Consider the following 19,277-nt stretch of genomic DNA (forward strand, 5'->3'; position numbering starts at 1 on the left):
GAGTATCAATTTTTACCCTTACTTGCAATAGAAAATCTCGGAGTTCATTTTCTCCTCAGTTTCTTCAGTACCAATTAATCTATCTTTTTCTTATAGATCATATACAATTTTTAGTTTGCAATGTCATTTACTTTAAAATTCATAGACTTGATTTCATATGTCATCATAATTATTCTATATATGGATAATGCCCAAAGCGTTATGCTTTTATGTTCTTGTTAGGGAATGTGTGAGGTGTTCCTTTCTGGGGAAATTGATACGAAAGTAAGAAGACGAAATGATGTTCCGAATGAATTCCGAAAGTACTGGCGGGAACTGTTTCATAACAATTTTTTGACGCGGTTTGTAGAGGAAAATTACACAAACAACATGCCAACCTCTAGGAATTTTTCAATGAAGAAAAGAAAAGCTGCAACATTATCTCCTCCGGTCGTTACGTCAAAGCGGAGCAAGGTGAGCGCAAAATTACAACTTGTACCACAGGCACAGGGACTTAATTTTGCATTTAATAAAATAGTTTGCCTATTTTATTATGGTTGGTAACTATTGTGAAAATACCTGCTTCAGTGCTTGTTTATAACTTATTAGTTTGATCCTTGGCAGTCTTCCAAAGGAACAATCTAAATCTAGCAACTAATTGATTAATTCATTTTTTTAGAAAACTGTCTACCAAAAGTTGCAAGGGGGGAAAAAATATACCATGGCAAAGTAAAATTTTCAAAATATCTTTTCCAGCAAGTTAAATACATACTAAATACTTATTGGTGTATTCTAACTACACAAAAAGAGTTTGAATTGCCAGAATTTTATTAATTAAAGGTCTAGAGTAGGTGGTTCAAATTCACCACAGGGAGTCAAAACAGCAGCTAGGGGGTCAAAACACCGGCTAAAAAAATTATGTAGTTTCAAAGTCCTACCTTTTTTGTGCTTATTGATGCAATCAAAAGTAATGATTAAATATTTAAGATATAATCCATTTAAAGTGGACAAATATTTAATTTGTCTCAAAAATATATATATATGTTACTTCCTAAAGTATAAAGTATTAAAGTCAGTAAATTTTGATGGACCTAAATTTCCATTATCCCGAAATTTGAGTCTGTTAAATCTCTTGTGGATGATGTCAAATGATTGTACATTGTAATTCTAAATGGAAGTCAAATTGGTGTGTATAAAAGATATTTTAATATACATGATATACACATATATTACAATATCTATACTTGACATTGCAGACAGAAGAAGATACCATGAAACCAAAGAAGCTTGAACCAAAAGATTATAGAAAGAGACTTGTTCCTAGAACTAATACAATTTTGGATGTGAAAACAGAAGAGAAAATCTCGGTGAAGGAAGAAAATATTTGTGAGATTCCAGCTCCGTTAGCTGTCCATGCTGGTGAAAATGGCATTGATAATGTAAGATCAAATCTTCAACTGAAAGGAATCTAAATTAAACTGGCTATTATTTGAACTTGGAATTGTTTTTAATTATGGAATTTGCCTGATTTCTTGTGTTTAAAATTTTTGATAAATTTCATGTTTATTTGGTATTATAATCTTTTGAGTGGTTAATAACACTTTCCATACAATGTATTTTGGTTAGAGAGTGTTGTGCGCAGCACAGTGCATTCTATTGAAAATATATGATTTCTTTGTAATAGAAAGTGTTGTGCGCGGCACAGAACATTTCAGTATAGAATAAACATGGAATTTATTAAAAAATTCAATAATAAGAAATCAAGCAAATTCCATAATTAAAAATAATTCCAAGTTCAAATAATAGCCTGTTATTAGTAATTAATCATGAAAACTATTTATATACATATGAATAAGAAGATGTGAAATGAGTGCCAATGAGACAGCTTTTCATTCAAGTCAATGTAAGATTAAATCATTAATAAGGCAAAAGATTTTTTTTTTAAATTTGAGTGGTTAACATGGTTAACATAATTTCCAATTTTCATTTCATATCTGAAAAAATGTATGTCAATCTTTATTTAATCTCCTATAATGGCATACACATGTTTGTGCTCCTAAACTTGTTTAAGTACTTCAATACATGTACAGTACATATACAATCAGACAATCAGAAAAAAAAATACATCAGACATGAAAACCACTGTCCGTTTTTTATTATTTGACTTTTTCTGTTATTTTCTTGATTTCATAGCCTATAAAGCATTAATGTTTTATATTGATTTTAGGGAGTTAGCAGTTATGAACAACTTCGACTGAAGAATCTTCAAGATAATGCTGACTTTTTTGCCAAATTGGGTATTTCAGAGGTACTTATAATTAATATAAACAGTTTTCTAGACAAACTAGTTTTCTAATATTTATTGTACTGTCGATAAGGCAATTTTAAATGTTTTTTTTTACATCATGTACATGTCTTATACTTTTTATCTGATGGTAACTGGTAGATGATCAATTTAATTCAGTATTTCAGGGACTATTTCATTCAATTAGATGTGGGAGGATATGAAATGATGTTTTAAAAACCCAAACAGATAAAAAAAAAAAAAAGAAGATGTGGTATGATTGCCAATTAGACAACTCTCCACAAAAGACAGAAATAACACAGAAATTAACAATTGTAGATCACCGTATGGCCTTCAACAATGAGAAAAGCCCATACCCCATAGTCAGCTATAAAAGGCCCTGAAATGACAATCTAAAACAATTCAAACGAGAAAACTAACAGCCTAATTAATGTAAAATTGAACAAAAAAAACCCAAATAAGCTTCCTTTGAAAAATTACTTGTTCATACCAACACAACTAATTTCCAAAACACAGACTGCTTTGAATTCCTTTTCTATCCTTCCTGTGAGTAATATGCTGGTAAAGGTTCTTACACACAAGTGTACATCAATTATATTTACAATCCTTGTATTAATTTTTATAATTCATAATGGTATATGACATCACATGCAGTATGTATTTAAAAATCTGAGAAACAAGAAAAAGGAAATTATATTAGCAAATGCTTCAAAGGTTATATTAAGGCACAATGTTAGTGTTAGATTGATGGCTTATAATCCAGATGCAGATGTTACATTTATTGTGATGCCCGAATTAGGGGCATTATGTTTTTTGGTCTGTGCATCCTTTTGTGCGTCAGTGTGTCTGTTGTTCTGTCTATCCTACTTCAGGTTCAAGTTTTTGGTAAAGGTAGATTTTACGGATGTTCTTAGGTGAGGTTTTGGAATTTGTGTAAAATGTTTGGACCCCTATACATTTATTATTAAATCTTCCAAGATAGCAAAATTGTAGAAAATATAGCATTAGGATACCATTGTGCTTTAAAGCCCTCGGGAGAACCCTGTGTCAGTGTTCCCCCGCCCAGAAATTTCAGATAACACCATTGAAATTAACATAGCACTGGTTTCCCAAAATGGCTTATATGTGACCCCTATTCATTTATTATTAAATCTTCTAAGATAGCACAATTGTAGAAAATATAGCATTAGGATATCATTGTGCTTTTAAGCCCTCGGAGAACCCTGTGTCAGTGTTCCCCCTGAATTTTCAGATAACACCATTGAAATTAACATAGCATTGGTTTTCCCAAAATGGCTCATATGTAGCCCCTATTCATTTATTATTAAATTTTCCAAGATAGCACAATTGTAGAAAATATAGCATCAGGATACCATTGTGCTGTAAAGCCCTCGGGGGAACCATGTAGCATGTTCCCTATGATAAAATCTGTCTAATTTTAATGCACAATTAGAGTTTTTACTTCAATTTCACAGTCTATTGAACATAGAAAATGATAATGCAGGTATCTGTGTGCTTTGAACACATTACTGTTTCAGGAAAATTTTATTATGTTTTTGTAATTTTGTGACATAGCCAAATGTGGCTAATGAAATATATATCTATTCATGAAACAGTTAAAATGAGCTACAGTAAATGGATATCTGTAATTATACCCCCGCTTTAAAAAAAAGGGGGTATACTGTTTTACCTCTGTCCTTCCGTCAGTCCGTCCGTCTGTCCCATGAATTTTTTTCGTTGCATTTTTCTCAGGAACTACAATACAAGGATTTCTGAAATTTGGTTTCAGGATTTATATAAGTCAGCTATACCATGTCATGCATTTTCAAATCATCAATCGACAACTTCCTGTTTACCGAAAAACTTGCATATTTTTACATTATTAATATTATCCACTTGCGGCGGGGGTATCATCAGTGATGAGTAGCTCGCAGTTTCACTTGTTAATTCTTTATAATTATAAACATGTATTGTTAAATTTTCTGTTGTAGATGAAAACAGAGATAAAACAGTCAACGAAGCCCTCTAAAACAACTCAGCTCAAATCTAAGCCAGTAAATAAGGAAAAGTATGGTTCATAGTTTATATTAACCTTATAGGCCAATTAACTTTATGAATAATAGGTAACAGAACACAGAAAGGCCCTGCAATGACAAACTTTAAGACAAATGTCCACATAAGCTATATGTTTATGTAATTTCTATTAAGTTCATGCTAATTATAATCTGACCTTGTCCATTTTATTTGGGTACAAAACTCTCTCTGAAAGCAGAATAACAATGGAAAATTTCATACATTTATATTTATTACTTTTCAATTTTTAGGACAAAAGCTCCACCAGAGCCAAGAAGGGCCAGTTTAAGAATAGCTAAAATGGATCCTGATGGTGCTCCTTTGCCGGAGGATTTTTTTAAGCAACCGTTTGAACCTGTGGAAGAACATGTAATTATAGCAGTCACACATGCAAATATAAAAATCAGAAGATGTGATAAAGTTGCCAATAAGACAACTCTCCATCAGAGACCAAATGACATAGAAGTAAACAATGATAGGTCACAATATGGTCTTCAATAATGAGCAAAACACATAACTCATAATCAGCTACATGTTTTTTAAGGCCCTGAAACGACAAATTTAAAACAATTCAAACTAGAAAACTATGGCCTGATTTATTTAAAAATATGATAAATGTGGATGTGGGGGGGGGGGGGGGGGGACTGGGGCTTAAACAAGTTCACCCATCCAATAAAAACATGAGACAGTGGTGGTACAGTAGAGGATTCTCAATGACTTAAACAAAGCCTTTCTTTTATACTTCAAGCACTTGATTTATGAAAGTAGACTTGTAGAAACAACAAACAATTATTCAAATAATATTAAATAAACAATTCAAAGAAAAAATGAAAAATGAAGCAAATATCAAATTGTCTATATTGACTTGTAGTTCAAAGTACGGAGACATGGCATAAAGACAAAAATATTGCCACTTGAGAAAACAATAGAGAGTAAAGAAGAGAAAATTAATTATTTTGATAGGGTATGTAAAAGTTGTATGAATTGGAAAAAATTGGAAAGAATTTTTATAAAAATGTTATGATTTATACATTTCTTACATTGTCCAAATGAACTATCAAACATTAAAAAAGTAGACACATTTTTGTATGTTGATTATGCTAATATTTAAATGGAAAAAATAGTACAAACTGAATAGATCTAGTCATGCTTGTACTGTTATTACACATAAACACTAGAAAACATTTCTGAGCCTAGGGTTTTGAAATATTTTGCAATTCAAGATTCTGTGGATTCATTAATATTCGTTGAATACCAATTTTCGTGGATTTCGTGGGAACAAGAAAACCACAAATTCAAATGTTCAACGAATTACATATTTTCTAAAGGAATGATCGTAGATTTTGCCCAAACCACGAAATTAAATATCCACGAATATGTAAGTTTTCAACAATCCACAAAAATTGGTACCCACGAAAATAAATGAATCCACAGTATTACTTGTAATTTCTTTTTTTTTAGCCAAGAAAACCATCAGGACCTTTAGAGATGGCAGAATATCTTGGATTTAACAGTTCTGATTCTGAACATGAGGACTTGCTCTCAAAAATGAAAGGTTGCTTTAAATGTAAGATAGAGAAATCAACAGAGGACAAAACATCATTTGATAGGTAAGAAAAATTTGATAAAAAACACATTAACAAATGGATAAAGGAGATAGCCATGACACACTGGAACTGTCAATTGAAATAACTTTATTTCAATTTAGTAATAAGATTTAGAAAAGCCAACCACAAGTTTTCTGGCGGCTCATTAATGTAATCAGTAAAACAACAAGTTTATATAGATTGTGATATACCAGATTTAAGAAAATTATTTCTTTTTAAGAATTGGTTGTACATGTTTGTAGGTTTTCGCATGGACAAGGGGTGTTTTAGCTCTCCTTTTATACTTTGTAAGGTGAATTATTATCATGGCACTAATTTTATTCAATCATTCAAAATGTTTTGGCTTGCTTACAACATATTAAGTTATTCATTTGTTATTAAAAATTACACAAAAATGTTGAAAAGATTTATTGGAATGTAATTGTAAGTAAGACATTATAAAAAGTAGAAAAATCCGAAAATAACCAGAAATGAAATATTGGACAATTCAACAGACTGAGTACCTCTAGAAAAATAGACATATGAAGAAAAACAAGGAATCTTTATCAAATAAATGTTAGATGTTGGTGAAAATTAATCATGTATAAATGATAATGCAGTTTTTGTTGCCTTTGTAGTTTTACCTGTTTTTTTTCTTAAAAAATTGTTCTTGAAATTGAGTGATTTGAATGAGAAATTTATTCAAATGAGAATTTAAACATATTGTTTTCAGTTATGTGAAGAACTTAAGTAAGCTGAAGATTAACATGGAACGAGTGGCTAAGGTTGTACCTAACAGAGTATTCTCTCTTGATATCCATCCAACCAACACCAAACTAATAACAGCAGCTGGTGACAAGTGGGGTTTCTTAGGACTCTGGGATGTGGTGAGTTCATATAAGAATTGAATGCTTCTTTTAGTAACTTGATTGGGGTGTAAAAGCGTTGACCGAAGTATATTTTGTATGAAGCACAAAAGCGCTTCATTCTAAAAATGTGTGCACGGTCAACGCTTTTAAAACCTTATGAAGTTACAAAAGGAAGCATTCAATACTTATTATTACATTTTTTTAGCTATGATCATGAAAACAGGACTTTTATCAAGTTTTTATTAAACGGCCACAAAATTTGAAAAAATTTCGTCGTATATTGCTATCACGTTGGCGTCGTCGTCGTCCTCCGAATACTTTTAGTTTTCGTACTCTAACTTAAGTAAAAGTGAATAGAAATCTATGAAATTTTAACACAAGGTTTATGACCACAAAAGGAAGGTTGGGATTGATTTTGGGAGTTTTTATCCCAATATTTTAGGAATAAGGGGCCAAAAAGGGCCCAAATAAGCATTTTCTTGTTTCTCGCACAGTAACTTTAGTATAAGTAAATAGAAATCTTTGAAATTTTGACACAAGGTTTATGACCACAAAAGGAAGGTTGGGATTGATTTTGGGAGTTTTGATCCTAACAGTTTAGGAATAAGGGGCCCAAAGGGTCCAAAATTAAACTTTGTTTGATTTCATCAAGAATTGAATAATTGGGGTTCTTTGATATGCTGAATCTAACTGTGTATGTAGATTCTTAATTTTTGGTCCTGTTTTCAAATTGGTCTACATTAAAGTCCAAAGGGTCCAAAATTAAACTAAGTTTGATTTTAACAAAAATTGAATTCTTGTGGTTCTTTGATATGCTGAATCCAAACATGTACTTAGATTTTTGATTATGGGCCCAGTTTTCAAGTTGGTCCAAATCAGGATCTAAAATTATTATGAAGTATTGTGCAATAGCAAGAAATTTTCCATTGCACAGTATTGAGCAATAGCAAGAAATCTTCAATTGCACAGTATTGTGCAATAGCAAGTCTTCAATTGCACAGTATTGCGCAATAGCAAGAAAAATCTAATTGCACCATATTGTGCAATAGCAAATTTTTTTTTAATTAGAGTTATCTTTCTTTGTCCAGAATAGTAAGCAAGAAAAATCTATTTGCACAATATTGTGCAATAGCAATTTTTTTTTTTATTAGTCTAGAGTTATCTTTCTTTGTCCAGAATAGTAAGCAAGAAATATCTAATTGCACAATATTGTGGAAAAGCAAGAAATTTTTTAATTGGAGTTATCTTTCTTTGTCCAGAATCAACTTAAATTTTTGTTATATTCAATATACAATGTATATTCACTTTTTACTACCAACTGATAAATTAAAACAATCTTTACCGTTCAGTGATAACAAGCAGTTTTTTTTTACATCTTAATATTTTATGATGTATTTAAATGAGTAGTTGTTGTTGCAAACTCCATTAGAAATTTTAATTGAAATCAGTTTTGGAATAAGGGAAAGGGGGATGTGAAAAAAAAAATTGGGTTGGGGGGGGGGGGGGGTCAATTTTTCTCATTTGAAATTTCATGTATAAAAAGAAAATTTCTTCAAACATTTTTTTGAGAGGATTAGATTTGGATCAGCTTAAATGTTGTGTCCATACTTGCCCCAACCGTTCAGGGTTCAACCTCTGCAGTCGTATAAAGCTGCGCCCTGCGGAGCATCTGGTTTAATTTACCTGTTTACTTTATTGTGGGACCCCTGTCTCCATGAATGATCAGTTTTATTGTGTAAGGAAGTTGCTTAAGGAATAACACGAGATTGCTGAGTAGCCAATCAGAATCACGTATTATCATGAAAGGTACATCTAATGTAATTATATGATTAACATGAATAGGGATGTACAGTTTAACCTGTGTTATCAGACACACTGGGGGACCAGAAAAAAATTGTCGGATAACACAGGGTGTTGGAATACTCTGTTTTTTTCTGCAAGGATAGGCATATTTTGGAACCATGAAAATGTGTCGGCTAAAGCAGGATGTTAGCAGGATGTTTGAATACTCGGGTGACAGAGATTAAACTAATTCATTAATTAGACAGGTTTCACTGTATACATTTTGAATAGAAAGAATACCTACACACCCCAAAAATATGACCATAAACAATAAGAATATTTCTTTTAACATTTTACATTCAATTCAAGAAAGAAGATGTGTTTGCCAATGAGACAACTCTTCACAAGAGACCGTATGAAACAGAAATTAACAATTACAGTTCAACGTTAGCCTGCAACAAGAAGCAAAGCAATTCTATATAGCAGTTGAGTCCTTTTATCAAAGCTATATTCTACTCCTGGAAATAATCAAAGAAAAAAAAACCATCTTCTTTTGTATTTAAGGAATGACTGTAATATTTTTTCTGTCTATGAAGATAATAAAGATGTGAAGCGGGTTATTTAACAGTGTGCACCACATTTTTAGCTCACCTGGCCCGAAGGGCCAAGTGAGCTTTTCTCATCACTTTGCGTCCGGCGTCTGTCGTCGTCCATCGTCGTCCGTCGTCGTCGTCGTCCGTCGTCGTCCTGCGTTAACTTTTACAAAAATCTTCTCCTCTGAAACTACCAGGCCAAATTAAACCAAACTTGGCCACAATCATCATTGGGGTATCTAGTTTAAAAATTGTGTCCGGTGACCCGGTCAACCAACCAAGATGGCCGCCATGGCTAAAAATAGAACATAGGGGTAAAATGCAGTTTTTGGCTTATAACTCAAAAACCAAAGCATTTAGAGCAATTCTGACATGGGGTAAAATTGTTTATCAGGTCAAGATCTATCTGCCCTGAAAATTTCAGATGAATCGAACAACCTGTTGTTGGGTTGCTACCCCTAAATTGGTAATTTTAAGGAAATTTTGCTGTTTTTGGTTATTATCTTGAAAAATATTATAGATAGAGATAAACTGTAAACAGCATTAATGTTCAGCAAAATAAGATTTACAAATAAGTCAACATTACCGAAATGGTCAAATGACCCCTTTAGGAGTTATTGCCCTTTATAGTCAATTTTTAACCATTTTTTGTAAATCTTAATTATCTTTTACAAAAATCTTCTCCTCTGAAACTACTGCGCCATATTAAACCAAACTTGGCCACAATCATCATTGGGGTATCTAGTTTAAAAATTGTGTCCGGTGACCCGGTCAACCTACCAAGATGGCCGCCATGGCTAAAAATAGAACATAGGGGTAAAATGAATTTTTTGGCTTATAACTCAAAAACCAAAGCATTTAGAGCAATTCTGACATGTGGTAAAATTGTTTATCAGGTCAAGATCTATCTGCCCTGAAAATTTCAGATGAATCGAACAACCTGTTGTTGGGTTGCTACCCCTAAATTGGTAATTTGAAGGAAATTTTGCTGTTTTTGGTTATTATCTTGAAAAATATTATAGATAGAGATAAACTGTAAACAGCAATAATGTTCAGCAAAATAAGATTTACAAATAAGTCAACATTACCGAAATGGTCAAATGACCCCTTTAGGAGTTATTGCCCTTTATAGTCAATTTTTAACCATTTTTCGTAAATCTTAGTTATCTTTTACAAAAATCTTCTCCTCTGAAACTACTGCGCCATATTAAACCAAACTTGGCCACAATCATCATTGGGGTATCTAGTTTAAAAATTGTGTCTGTTGACCTGGTCAACCTACCAAGATGGCTGCCATGTCTAAAAATAGAACATGGGATAAAATGCAGTTTTTGGCTTATAACTCAAAAACAAAAGCATTAAGAGGAAAACTGGCATGGGTTAAATTGTTTATCAGGTCAATATCTATCTGCCCTGAAAATTTCAGACGAATCGATAGTCAATTTTTAACAATTTTCATAAAATTTGTAAATTTTTACTAACACTTTTAACTGAAACTACTGGGCCAATCATTATAGATGGGGATATATGTATGCAGCAAGAATGTTCAGTAAAGTTAGATCTACAAACATATCACCATCAACAAAACACAATTTTGTCACGAATCCATCTGTGTCCTTTGTTGAATATTCACATATACAAATGTACCAAGGTGAGCGACACAGGCTCTTTAGAGCCTCTAGTTTATGTTATTTCGAATAGACAACAAAAATATTACAGTCATTTCTTATAATTTAATTCTAAATTCCATTTTAAACCGTAGAAAACCATGAAAAATCATTGATGATGTCACGGTCACATGACTAAATTATGTTTGGGCTCATAAAAAAATAATGTCAGCCAATCAGAAGATGCGTTTCATCCAAAATTAAATTATTTTCAGACAGCAGGAAGAGAGTTCCAGACAGATGGAGTTGTTGTGTATGCACCACATTCTCGACCAATCAATTGTCTCAAATTCTCATTACATAAATCAAATCAGTTGTACTCCTGTAGTTATGATGGAACAGTTAGATGTTGTGATCTACAAAAAGGGGTCTTTGATGAGGTTTGTTGGTTATTTAATGAATTTTTGTAAGAAATTTTATGTCATGTTTTTAAATGATATTTTTCTTTTATAATAGATAGCCTTTATATATATATATAATTATTTAAATATTAAAGTAATTTTATTTTAAAAAAAATGCATCTTAATTGAACAGGATTACACTCAAGAATAATATCAGATTTATGGGTTTGTTTCTAAGACAAATTGTTATGTTTTTATATTGATTGCCATTGCGAATTGATGGTGTTGCTTCTGTCAATAGATGTTTTAACATTTCAAGACTAGTTGCATCAGTGATTTTTGTGAGGTTTCTGATGATCAGCCTTTAGTGTTAAGCTAAATTGTATTATATTATATATATTAGAAAAATATAAGATTATTAAAAATATGGTGAAACCTGTATTAAGTAATGATTTGTAGGAAGTATCAAAAGTGACCACTCAAGAGGAGTTGCTTTTGAAAAGAGTTTCTGAAAATTACGATTTAAACAATTTAGATACATTTTTTTGTAGTGAGATCTTTTTGGATGACCTGAAAGTGACTATTAGAGGCAGGTGACCATATCATTAAGACCGGCTTGACATGAATTGTATCATTTTTCAGATTTATTCCACACCTGATGAGGTGCTGTTGAAGAGTTTTGACTTTATGACGGCAGAAACATTACTAGTGGCTCAACAAGATGGCTGTATTGCTTTGGTAGACACCAGGACTTCTAGGTAAATACAAATGTAGATATGATTAATCATAAGGAAAGTATGTACTGACATTCCTACATAATGATATTTCTTCCAACATTTGTTTCTCCTTCCCTGTTAAAATTAAAAAAATATGAGAGAAAATCTGATTAAAATTTTGATTATTTCTTTATTTTCATAGATATAAGAAGATGTGGTATGAGTGCCTATGATACAACTCTCCATCCAAATTACAATCTATAAAAGTAAAGCATTATTGGTCAAAGTACAACCTTCAGTCCAATTGGCGAAATGTTTTTGATAGACTTAGATTGAAATAGAACCACATTTTTATCTAATATAGATATCTTTCAAAAGTTTTTAACATTCATTAGATCCTATTATATGTACATGTTAAACAATATTTTTATCATAAATATACTCTGATTTTCTTTTTACAAATTGGTGTGTGTATGTCGTACCATACTCCAGACTCAAAATTGTATTGAATTTACACAAGATGCTGGACATGTATGAATCAGTCTATTCTACATACAACTTTACAAAGGGAAATAATTTATTCTTACTTTTCCTGAAAAATAATGAGAAATTTTGATTTCAATTTGCAAATTTAAAGTATGTTTATTATCAAAAGCTAGTATCATGAAGAAAATTTTGTAAAATACTTTTCTTGTTTTTATACACCCGTCTTTTAGACGGGACATATTATGGTATACCGTTGTCCGTCCGTCCGTCGTCCACACTTCGAACAATAACTCAAAAACACTTTCACCAATTTCCATGAAACTTAAGTTAATTGTTTATATCTATTGACGTAAGCTTCCTTTCGTTTTTTTTTTAATTTCAGATTTTAAGTTTTGGATTTATGGGGCTTTATTCATAAAAAAGGGGGGATTTTCAACACTTCAGACAATAACTCAAAAAGGCTTTCACCAATGTCCATGAAACTTTGGTGAATTGTTTATATCTATTGATGTAAGCTCCCTTTCAATTTTTATCAATTTCAGATTTTAAGTTTTGGATTTATGGGGCTTTATTCATAAAAAAAGGGGGATTTGTAACACTTCGGACCAAAACTCAAAAAGGCTGTCACCAATGTCCATGAAACTTTGGTGAATTGTTTATATCTATTGATGTAAGCTCCCTTTCAATTTTTATAAATTTCAGATTTTACATTTCCGTGTTATGAATTTTTATTAGGGGGGATTTTCCAATTTTGGGACAATAACTAACACTTTCACTAAATTTTATGCAACTTTGATAAATTGTTTATATCTATTGACCTTGATAGTGCCAATTTTTTTGTGCATTTTTATTTATTATTGGGGGGGGGAGGGGTATTTGACAGGGCTCACACTATTTCTAGTTGATCATATAAATTCATTTAAAGCATAAAAGACAAGTTAAAAGAGCAACGGTCGTATCATGCAGCCCTTTATTCCTTTTTGTTACTTATATATGGTCGTTGTTTTTCTTCCAGTTGATATTACATACAATCTGCAGTTAAAGTTCCTAAACATTTATTAGCTTTATACAGTGGGCAAGTCACTTGGTTTTGCAGAACCCTTACAAATATTTAAATTATTTTATGTTCATGCACTTCTTTGAGCTTATAATATACTTTGCATGTTCTTCTTTGAGTTAACTAAATAATTGGTCATAAGTGTTAAGTAACTATTTCTTCCTCTGCAAATAAAATAGAAATTTCTTCACTCTGACAAATTATTTTATTCTTTTAGAAGCACTGCAGAAAACTTGTACCAATTGCACCAGAAATCTCTACGTTCTGTCAGTGTACATCCTGTCCAGGATAACATATTTTGTACCAGTAGTACAGACACGTAAGTATACTTAATTATTGGTGAAGATTCCTTATAAAAAAGAAGATGGAATATGATTGCCAATGAGACAACTCTCCACAAGAGACCAAAAATGAACAAGAAATTAACAACTTTAAGTCAATGTACGGCCTTCAACAATGAGCAAAGCCCATACCATATAGTCAGCTATTAAAGGCTCTGAAATGACAATGTAAAACAATTCAAAAGAGAAAACTAACAGCCTTATTATGAATGTCTAGTTATGCTTAAAAAGTCTCCAGGCAATACATAATCAAATCTACATTATAAGTATGCTAAATATACATGATGTGATGTACAGTAGTTGTCATTTGTTTATGTAATATATACGTGTTTCTCGTTTCTTGTTTTGTTTATATAGATAAGACCGTTGTTTTTCCCGTTTGAATGGTTTTACACTAGTAATTTTGGGGCCCTTTATAGCTTGTTGTTCGGTGTGAGCCAAGGCTCCGTGTTGAAGGCCGTACTTTAACCTATAATGGTTTACTTCTTTTAAATTGTTATTTGGATGGAGAGTTGTCTCATTGGCACTCACACCACATCTTCCTATATCTATGATATATGCAATGGGTTGGTTTGTCTTATCTTCACTGACATGATGCACAAGTTATTTAACAAAACTAATAGACTTGGTATGATTTCAAATGGATCAGTTATCCTGCAGATTCTATAGAGCAAGGATCATATAGGATGTAAACAATTGAAGGTCAACTGCTATTTGTTTTGTATTCTGCAATTGTGAGCTTGGTTTATAAATTTATCATTGAAATCCAACTTATGTCCCTACGTAACTTTTCACCTTGTAGGCAAAAAAAACAAACTATTTTTAGCTGGTAGACAAATGGAACAAAACAGGCTTTTGGTCTGTGAAGTCAATTATATTTTAAAACAAAAAGAAACCATGGAAAAAAAAATTATTTTCTTAATTTTCAGTCAAACACAAAGGTATTCTATATTGTCTTCAAACTGCATTTTCACTGTATATTTTCAGCACTGTTTGTATATGGGATTTGAGGAAGCTGAAAGAAAAAGGAAAAAGTCAATCTTTAGATGAATTAAGTCATGATAAATCAATAAACAGTGCTTACTTCTCACCAGTGACAGGAAAGTACATCTTATCAACATCGCTGGACGACAGAATTAGGTTTGTTAATATTAACATGATATTGTGAAGTATAATTACTATATATTTTTTTAATTTACTTACGTCAACGAAAGATTAGAACGTAATATGATTGTTTAATAATTGTTTTACTTTATTTGAGGTGACTTATAGGTCCATTGGGCCGGGTGTATTACTATTTATCATATATTATATGTTTATAATCTGTACATTATTAACACATGTCACTATAATAAATAATTTACTTACTTACTTACTTACTTACTTATAATTGAAAATATGATAAACGATGGTCTTATTAATGGGGTTCATTATGCCTCCAACAAGAAATTTACAACCCAACTGATGTATTCAAAAGATAGAATTTAAGAAGATGTGGTATGAGTATCAATGAGACAACTCTCCATCAAAGCCTCAATTTGTTAAAGTAAACCATTATAGGTCAAAGTACGGCCATTAACATCCCACCTTGGTTCACAGGTTGAACTGAATTATAATCTAGATATGTAGGTCATAAAACCAAAAAGAAACAAAACCTACACAGTACTTCATGCAATTTTTCTTTGTTAACAGCTAATTTCTCAGGTCTTATATCACCTGTTCACCTAGTGCAGCTCTACAAATGTGGGTTAAAGAATTGCAATTCTAGAATCAAGTCAATTTTAAAAAGAGTGAACATTTTTCTGTTAAGGATGATACAAAATATTTTAACCGTTGAGATTATTCATTTATTTTGTGTAAAGACACACCAGCAGTTATTCAGTTGATTAGGTACAGTGTAATAAAAAAAACTAGAAAGAACAGGACTCATCTGAATTTTATGCTTCTAGATGAATTTTTAAACTCTATTAATAAATCTTTGTAGACTTTGAATCACCAGGCGCTGTTATGTGTTTTGGCATATACTGTATTTTGTATTTGTCATATTCTTTTCCCACTGATACACAAAATTAATATGGCTTCTAATATTTTACAAAAGTTCCGTTTAAGGCTACTCTGGTTAGAGACTTGTTTTCAGTATACAATTACTGCCTACTGGTAAGAATTTTGGAAGAATATTGAAAGCCATTAATAAATCATTGTCAACAAAGTCTAGGATGATATTTCATGGTGTTAAGGTGGTTACCCAACACTTTCACTAAAATTAATTTGGCTCGTTCAATTTTAATTAATTTTGCTGAAGTAGTTACTTTGACCCTTTGACAAAAATATAAAATTTTCAAAAAATTTGAACCAACCGTTTTATCAGAAAAATTACACTGGTTATATAGCAGTTTGACAAACACCAATTTTGATCATTGAGAAGCTTAATAGTCATTTCCAACACAACGTAATTAAAACGTTTAGCTGATTTTACAGAGTTATCTCCCTGTAGTGTAAGGAACCACCTTAAATTATTATATTGATTATCATTGATAATCATGTTACATTCTCCAATGAAGGTCGGAAGTTTGGAAAGATTAATAGCATCAACAATTTTTCAGAAATGTTCTTGTATATTTCAGAATATTTAACAGTGAAAATCTGTCTGGTTGTAAGAAAGAACACAGCATTGTGTAAGTTTGAATTTGTTATACAATCTGTCTTTTGATATACAAAAGCTTTTTTAACCAAACAATTTTTGTTCAAATAAAGTTGATTTTAAGAGATATACTGTCCATGATTTTTTACTTACAAATAAATTATGGTGTACGATTTTGTGAGATATTAAAGGTCTATTTTTGTCCTGACTTTTTATCACATAATACTTATTTTGATCCCTTTAAAGAACTATGCTTAATTTAAATCACCAATTTACAATGGCACAATTTAAATTTAAGAAAAACAACCATATACATAACAAGGAAATTGAAATACTTGTAATTGCAAGAATTTCAATATAACTTACCATTTTAGCATATTACATATTACTAAAACACAATTGTATTAGCCTTGTATTGTGTATAATAGCTGATTTACATTATTTTTACATTGTAGACATGATAATCATACAGGCAGATGGCTGACAGGTTTTAGAGCTAATTGGCACCCTACAAGAGAAGACCTGTTCACTGTGGGCAGCATGTCAAGACCAAGACAGGTAACATACACAAATTTTGTTAAGTCTGCAGCATTATTCACAGAAACGAAACATTAAGAGAGCCGTGGTGTAGTGGTTAGCGCATCAGACTACTAACACAAAGGTTCCTGGTTCGATCCTCGTTCTGGGGAGAAAATTTCAGGGACTGAATTTTCTGCTCTTCCTCGACACCATTTGCGAGTATGGTCTTGAGAAATGATGCTAGTCCGTCGGATGGGGACGATAAATGGCTGATCCGTGTGAGCGAGAGCAATATCTCTTGCATGTAAAAGACACCCTTGTAGATTTCGAAAAAGAGTAGGCTAATGCCGCTACAAGGGCAGCACTCGCACCCCCAAAGTGGAGAGGGATTTATATAAGTTGTAATAATTGTTTCCCAATCCACTATAAATAAATATGTTTAAACTAAACTAAGATCCTACATTACATGGATCTAAAGTTACATTTGGAAAATATTTAAAGAATTCTCTATATCTAAACTACTAAGATAAAGTGGTCCAATATGCTAGCCAGCAGGATGTCTAAATATAGAATCAAAGAATTCAACTTATATATAGCTAATATAGGACAATGGTGCTCTTTTGTTTAACAATGATTAATATTACAAATAATCATAAAGTTAGGGTAGAATCCGATGCCAATACCAATATTATTTGTTACATGTGGTCTCCACTTATAGTACATATGTAGTTAAAAAATAAGGACAAGTTCAAACAGAAGGGTTTTGAAAGTAGAGAAAAATGTGCACCTTACAATGAACATGACAATATGATCAATCAAAATTAGACAAAATTTCTTTAATTCAATAACAGACCTGTTATGTCTTTTTTTTCAGTCAAACAAATGTCTTTTTTTTTCAGTCAAACAAAAGTTTTTTACTATCTACAAACACATGACGAATAATACAAATATTGCTTCAATGAATCTCATTTTATATATGGGCTCAGTCGGATAGAATCGACCTTATGCAAGTTGATATCAACAGAACTGCTATCGTATTTCGACTTGAAATTAAATAATTATCACAACTCTGTAAACTGTTTGAAAATTGAGTTTGTTTATATATAAGACCCATATAAAAAAGATCACAATTCATCTTTTATTTCATATATGAACATGTTGAATGTTCCTAAAACAAATCAAAATTGTATACATGTACATGTAAATATGCACTTGCATAAGGTCGAATTCTATCCGATGCAGCTCATATTTATATTAATTTATTGTAGATTGATGTGTATGGTGTAAACGGCAGAAAGGTGTTAGCAATGAAAGATGAAGAATACCTTGGATCCGTATGTTCATTAACTGTTCTTGGACGTAACCAGGACGTTATGGTTGGAGCAAACTCCAGCGGAAAGTTACATGTATTTAAATAAAGAAGATAGCATGTTTAATTACACGGGTTAATTGTTTTTTTTAATATACACAAGTTATATTTTTACAAGTTCTACAATCTGTTTAATACAAAATGCATATTCCTGAATATGATCTGAAGTTTTGATTTTTTTAACAGAAAAAATATCAACTTGTTTAACAAACTGGTTTACTGCTTCAAAAAAATTCTGATGGGAACCAGTTAATTTGATATAATGTGTAATCTAAATGTAGCAGTTTTTATGCCCCATTTATGGCCATTATGTTTTCTGGTCTGTGCCTTCATCTGTCTGTTTGTTCGTCTGTTTGTTTGTTCGTCCGTCGGGTCTGTTCGTCCCGCTTCAGATTAAAGTTTTGGTTAAAGTTTTTGGTCGAGGTAGTTTTTGATGAAGTTTAAGTCCAATCAACTTAAAACTTAGTACACATGTTCCCTATGATATGATTTTTCCAATTTTTTAATGCCAAATTAGAGTTTTTCACAGTCCACTGAACAAAGAAAATGATAGTGCAGATGGCACATCTGTGTACTGTACTTTTGACAAAGAATACTGATAATCTTACTGTTCTGTGTAATTTTTATGGCATGATTATACTACAGGGTGATAATTACTACAAATGCATGTTAGTATCTCCACAAATTTATTATTTATAGATTTTGCGCAATGAAACTTGTTTTCCTCTGGTAGGATAGGATAACATTGATAGTAAACCAGTTTGTTCAACCAGTTGAATTACCCCCTGTCAGAAATTAGAAGAAGTTGAATCAACTTTAAAGTGATATGCATAGGTTATAAGTTAATTATTACTTACATTGTTATGCCATATATACCTTTGTGTTCAACAAGCTGTATTTTCTTAAAAAATGAATATTTCATTTAAAAAATGGACATTTGGCTATTATTAATG

At 31.6% G+C, this 19,277-nt stretch overlaps 1 protein-coding gene across 2 annotated transcripts; it reads left to right on the top strand.

The window, feature by feature from the left end:
• The first annotated feature begins 266 nt into the window (after positions 1–266).
• LOC134683204 (WD repeat-containing protein 76-like) lies at positions 267–18,895 on the top strand. Of its 2 annotated transcripts, XM_063542357.1 has the most exons (15): positions 267–453; positions 1,236–1,418; positions 2,207–2,287; positions 4,276–4,352; positions 4,609–4,726; positions 5,229–5,321; positions 5,819–5,967; positions 6,677–6,830; positions 11,070–11,234; positions 11,838–11,953; positions 13,672–13,773; positions 14,783–14,935; positions 16,420–16,470; positions 16,892–16,994; positions 18,224–18,895. In XM_063542357.1, the coding sequence occupies exons 1-15, from the start codon at positions 370–372 to the stop codon at positions 18,371–18,373; spliced, it is 1,779 nt and encodes a 592-aa protein (XP_063398427.1). In that variant the 5' UTR covers positions 267–369; the 3' UTR covers positions 18,374–18,895. The 2 variants fall into 2 exon arrangements, with proteins under 2 accessions (XP_063398427.1, XP_063398428.1); XM_063542358.1 differs by lacking the exon at positions 5,229–5,321.
• Positions 18,896–19,277: the final 382 nt, after the last annotated feature.

This window comes from Mytilus trossulus, chromosome 9 (genome assembly GCF_036588685.1).
Source record: "Mytilus trossulus isolate FHL-02 chromosome 9, PNRI_Mtr1.1.1.hap1, whole genome shotgun sequence".
Taxonomy (NCBI): Eukaryota; Metazoa; Mollusca; class Bivalvia; order Mytilida; family Mytilidae; genus Mytilus; species Mytilus trossulus.

Coding starts and splice junctions, on each gene's coding strand:
- LOC134683204 (XM_063542357.1), top strand. CDS start 370: ATGCCAACCTCTAGGAATTTTTCAATGAAGAAAAGAAAAGCTGCAACA. Junction 454..1,235: donor TTACGTCAAAGCGGAGCAAG/GTGAGCGCAAAA, acceptor TTGACATTGCAG/ACAGAAGAAGATACCATGAA. Junction 16,471..16,891: donor AAGAAAGAACACAGCATTGT/GTAAGTTTGAAT, acceptor TTTACATTGTAG/ACATGATAATCATACAGGCA.